Source organism: Etheostoma cragini, chromosome 21, assembly GCF_013103735.1.
Source record: "Etheostoma cragini isolate CJK2018 chromosome 21, CSU_Ecrag_1.0, whole genome shotgun sequence".
NCBI lineage: Eukaryota > Metazoa > Chordata > Actinopteri > Perciformes > Percidae > Etheostoma > Etheostoma cragini.
This window is the reverse complement of record NC_048427.1, coordinates 2411711-2417710: the sequence shown is the minus strand read 5'-3', so window position 1 is coordinate 2417710 and position 6000 is coordinate 2411711. Positions and strand designations below refer to the sequence as shown.

The following is a 6000-nucleotide window of genomic DNA, read 5'->3' as shown; positions in this document are numbered from 1 at the left end:
GGTTAAACATGCTGTACTTAAGGGAAAGAGGGACAGGAGAGAATGGCAGAAACAAAATATGACCAAATCTCAGATCAATGTAGGGCTGTGCTTCAGTTGCAGCACACATAGACTGTATGGCAGCACGCTACTGCTGACTCACACTGTAGGGTGGGTGAAGAGGTGAGGGTGAAGGAAAGGAAGAATGAAGGTGAGTGAAGCTTAGAGGAGAGTAGGTATATGTATATGCTCTATAAACATCTGTCATAGAGGCACAGTGGCGGAGGAAGACTTGGAAGGATGTCCTCATGCTCCCTATAGTTCTTAAGAATAAATCATCAAAGGCTGCAACAAACGCAGTGCCCTGCTTTGCCATGAACTACTACAAAGAACTACTACGCACTACTATTTTTTTGTGACCGTTGTTGCCACTCTTCATTCTAACCCCAGTCGTCAGACACCGCCTACCAAGAGTCCGGGTCCGAGGTTTCTGCCTAAAAGGAGTTTTTCCTCGCCACGGTCGCACTGTTGCTTGCTCTGGAGGGAACTACTAGAACTGTTGGGTCCTTGTAAATTATGGAGTATGGTCTAGACCTACTCTATCTGTAAAGTGTCTTGAGATAACTCTTGTTATGAATTGATACTATAACCAAAATTGAATTGAATATAATAAACCCAAGCAATGAAAACAACTAAATGCTGCACAAAATGATTTTGTTAATTTTCAGACTTATTTGTTTAGAGATGGCAATATCTGTCAGTTAGTCAGCTGGACACTCGGGTTCATAAAATCCTGTCACACATGCATGCACACAAAACACACACATGCACACACACAATCAATCCACTGCACAGGGTGTTTCATTAGTCACTGTGGACACTGACAGCAGCAGTAGCAGTTGGTGGAGCATAAACCATGCTGTTGCTACAGAAACAATCCACACTGCTTTCCTAAGAAACCAACTCCAGCTGCTAAGCTTACACAACACAGAAACTACAAACACGGGAAGACAGAGGGGATCATTGGAACCAGGGATTTAACGAGTGTTGGTCATGGGGCAACTTTATCATTAGGTTGTGACTGACACACAGAGAGAGGAGTGAAGAGAGCTGTAAACACATTTTGCAAAACGTTAACATGATCTAAACATATCTAATGTCACATTTGTCTTCAGTTACAAGACAACTCCTGCTTGTAAATTTATCAGGTCTTTAAACTGCAGCGAACCACCTGTGAGAATTGAGGATGGGGATGAATAATTCAACACTAAGCTATTTTTACGTTCAGATCTCAGTGGGAAAGGTGTGAAGCAAGTGTTTGATGAGAAATAACCTGCTAGAAATGTTGGCAAATCGAATAAGAAGAAATCCAAATGATATATAAAGCTTTCACAGATTGAACATAAAGTCACAAGACATTTGAAAATAGTGTGTATTACACCTGAGTATAACTTTTCCACTTTGCTTGTCTTCTGAGAGTCACTAAAAAAGTCTAGTAAAATCTGAATATTATGTGCATGTAAACCTAGTCAATAGAGGTTGTTCCTCAACTTGGCCTAAATTGTTTGGTTAACCCTAGTTCTACTTGTCTTTTCTCAAAGTGTTTCATCATTTGACACACAATATACTATGAAGCTGGCAGGCATCAGCTCGAGCCAGGGAGACATCTTAATAGAACATGAGAAATCTACTTCTTCTTCTGGGAACATTAGGAATAAAGGATTTTCCCTAATAAACACTATTTCATACAGATTAAAAGTTTATCACTAGTAGACGGTGGACCATTTTCCAGTGTGTGTGAGACATATGCAGAGTGTCTGATCTGCTATCCTGGCGGCAAACAGTGGGAGTGCTGCAGTGTGGGGCACATGTCAATACGCACACACGCACACAAACACACACACGGCTCTGTCTCATCTAAATATAGGCCTCAACAGCAGCACAGCCTTAAATATTTTAGTGCTTCCTCTCCAAAAATTAAGTACGGTGAGCGAGGGGAGGCAGAGGGAAAGACTGTGATAGAGGGGGGGTGGTTCATGAGACTGAGATTAGTACAAAGGGGATAAAGTCAAAAATAGGAAGCTGAAAAAAGGCATGAAAGAGGGAGAGGGAAAAAAAGGATAGAGGGAGAAAGGGAGGAGGGAGGTTGGGAATCTAATCCCCCCCCTTCCCTTTTATGCAAAATAAGAATTAAAGTTCTTCTGAATCTAGACTGGTGCGTCATGGCCGATAAGAGGGTTATCTATCGTTCTGAAAATCTGCTGAAATCTCTGAAACACTTCAGTTCGAGGCGACTTGGTGACTTGTTTGGGTATTGATGAGTTTCTGCTTTAAAGAAACACTGAAATGTGCCAGCTTTGACACAATCTCAAAATTAAAACCACTCCAGTTCTCAGCAAAATCTAAATTCATGATAACATGATAAAACGGATTAACACCAAACTGATGTGGAAACTGTCAAAAACCAATCACGCCCCACGGAAACTCGAGTATCCAGACACAGCTATGACAAGGGTTTATTCCCAGTGGCAGTGTCATTCTGCTTTGGCCTTACTGTCACTTTGAGGAGGAGAAAGTGTTGCTTTGTTGCTGCTGTAAGCTGCCCCTCTCCCCGCTCGCTACTGTGCATATTGTGCACTGTGCAGCATGTTGAAGGAGAGATAAAGGTTAAAGCCACATCCACAGGGAGCTGCAGCAGTGGGTACACTGCATGCAAAAAAAATCATACTTGGCAGATGCACAAACACAGTCCCATGCAGACTGCCTATCAAGAATCTCTCCCCATACAGACACACACGGTTTTGCAGTCAGAACAACCAACACACATTTTTGCACATGCTGGTGCACCCTTTGTTCTGCCAGTGTTGTACAGTGATGGATGAGCTGGTATGCGAAGCACATGAAGGGTCATTACAGAAGGCCCAGTGGAGGCCTTTCTCAGCCCGACACCTCCAGAGAAAATGGGCTCCCCAATGAAACAAGATACCATCACAGAATAGCAAGGATGGAGCAAATGCGCTCACACACACAGGCAAAGCTGCACACACATACACACTAAGCTAAGCAGATTCAGACACATCTGTCTGCACGCACAAACCTTGTCTGTGTCTCCTCCCACAAACACAAAGAGAGACAAACATGGACACACAAATCAATACCAATGTGCCAGACTGTTGTGGAGGAGTCTATTCAATAATCAGGGAAATGAGCAAAATTAAAAGTGATCTAAAACATGTTTAATAAAAACAGCAATCACAGTATAGTGTAGAGTGATCAAAATATCTGCAAACAAATTGCGTCTTGTTTTTTTACTCCCTCATCTGGTTCTAATTATTCTGAGCATCAACAGCTGGATTTAACAACCAATTGATTCCAATCAGTCAAATATAGGGCACTGCGACAAAAGGTATGACTCGAGCATTTTGTCTATGCAGTATTTGTATTTCTTTAAATCGATCAAAACCGTCCTGGGCGGCGCTAAGCATGGATAGCAGAGACAGTGAGAGGGGAGGAACATTCAGCGTGTGGTAAGGTGCGCCGGATAGCAGGCTTTATCCAAGCAATGTACATCCATTTGAACCAGACTAATCTCCCCTGATGTATAACCTTGTGAGGATGTTCTAACATTTCAATAGCATTTTTTGTACTGTATATGTATATAGTCAATGGTATATGTACATAGTCAATAGGTCAATGTTAGCTCAGTTGACAGAGACCTCCCCTTCTGGGAATAAAACACAGGATGAAAGTGGAATGAATTAAATCATACACTTGTATCTGGAGCTACTTTAAATTTTTTTTTTTACTAAAGCTATATCGTGTAGTTTCTGTCTCCCCCATGAGGTATTCTAAGTCATGACAACAAAACTGTTTGCGTGCCAGAATGATACAAGCCTTACGTGACTGCATACTGCCCCACCCCTCCTCCACACAGTTGCTTTTAGCCAAGGAAGACACGGAGGATTATAAAAACATGATGGACTCTTTAGAAGAGGTAATAATCTTTACTTGAGGTACTGCACGCCACAATCATCTGAACATACCAGCCAAACTGAGAAATCCAGAGAGAGTTGTGTGGATGACAGTCCTAATTAGCTTTGTAGCAACTCATTTGGCAATGGCTGGAATTTAACGGGCGTTCATCAATATCAAAAAGTTACGCAATAAAGCTTTAAGGTTATTTGAAGACCAACCAGTTGAAGGAGTCAAGAGTTTCCCGCTGATGCGTGATTAAACAATGTGTAAACTGCTTATAAAAATGTAAAAAAAAAGTTAACTGAGGACACCAAGCCTGGCGTTTAAGGCAAGTGGGTGGGTGCTTGTTTTTCCTGGTGGTAAGTGGGAAAAACAAGCAGATTTAGTGCAGTAAGAAGAACCTTGTAAACTGAGCTAAAATCAAATGAATTGAGTTAAAATAAGAGGCACTGAGAATCGGCCTCATATCCACATCTCAATGTATTTACTAGTTTTACTTTCAAAAAAATAAAACAGGATACATGCAATATTGTTAAAAAGATGTGTCTGTATTAGACGTGAACATGTAAATGCATTCAAAAGGTTGATATCTGAGCCCGTTCTTCAATGTCTTGATGATAAAGTACATAGAGTGGGTTGTCAATGCTGCGCATGTATTGCAGATTTGGAGAGTGATATGAAAAGGGACAGTCCTGTAGTGAACCTTAGTGAATCTGAAGGGAAGAGAAAGCTACTGCAGGATTCAGGGACTTTATCTCTCTATATAGATTTTCTATTCTTAGGATAGGTTGAAAACAACATTAATGCTGGCCTTCACAGTCTCCTGGCCAGAAGAGATCTCTGAGCTCAGATTAAATGAACATTAGGGTTCAAGTGAGGACAGCGAGACCATGTACTCTATGTGCCCCATAATCCTCCTGCAAGAGGTCACATCAGTATTTCACATTACAAAAATGTTATAGTTATTTTAAACAACATTGTTCTGTTATACTGCTGGAAGTTAAACTAAATTAAGTGTATTGGGTTCAAGTGTTAAAAATATGCTGATAATTAAATGATTTTCTTTCTTAAGGGGGTCTTAACCTTCCCCTTCGTGTCAACCACAGGTCATTTAAATTGGCATTCCATGTTTTTAAAGCTTTTTAGGACATTGAAGATCATCCCAACAGTTGAAAATGTCAAGTTGTAGATAAACGAGTGACCGCGTGTGGCCCATTGTTTCCCGCACCGCTTACCTCTTGAAGTGGCTAAGTAGGGTGCCAACCAGCTCCCCAATGCGGCTCTCATTGGCCGGCACCATGCCCTGCAGGCACACCACGAGATCCCTGCTGTCCTTGGTGTGGAACACAACCAGCTGGTCCTTCCCAGGGGACACGCTTACTCCTGTCACCTGGGACAGTGAGAAAGAGAGAGGGTACACAATTAAATGCAAACAAACATGTACACTGAGTCTGCAGAGAAACACAAACATGTGAAAAGGCAGAAATGTGTGTTGAGAAACATCACATACCCATCTGTACTGTTGTTTAACACAAACACAAACACAGCACATACACAGACACAGATGTATATCAGGGAATTTGAGTTGGCCCATCCCAGAGGACATGAATTCATTCACTGGGGCTGCTGCAGTTCATCACGTTTAACTTCCACTGGAAGTGAAGAGAGGATCTGAGGAATTTGGGGTATTCAGCAGATCTCTTTCTTTAGTGGGAGAAGAAACTCCTTGGTACAGTAATAAAAAGGTACTGCAATTTACAAAATTTAGGAAATTTAAGACATTTTTACATGTTATAGGAGGAAAAGCCCACGTGAAAATATTAAAGTTGAATTCCATTTAGCAGCTTTAGTTTAAGGGTCATGGTAATGTGCATGCTGGTCATCCCTGACTCTGTTTAGAATTGGGCTGAATTTCTCTGTTTGACGAGCAGTCTGAGGTGAGTCATGACGCCTGATTAATTGTCTGAAGGATCGATAGTCTGGTTTTTGGATAATCAGAAGGGATTTCTGGCATTTTAGGCCCTGATTTTTGACAGGACAAACCAG

At 41.5% G+C, this 6000-nt stretch overlaps 1 protein-coding gene across 1 annotated transcript in view; it reads right to left on the bottom strand.

Moving 5' to 3' along the window:
- The window catches only part of myo1d (myosin 1D), a 93268-nt gene that overhangs the window by 16423 nt on the left and 70845 nt on the right, over positions 1-6000 (bottom strand). The window contains exon 21 of the mRNA XM_034859583.1: positions 5190-5344. Within this exon, the coding sequence (XP_034715474.1) occupies positions 5190-5344 (155 nt within the window). The remainder of the gene's footprint in view (positions 1-5189; positions 5345-6000) is intronic.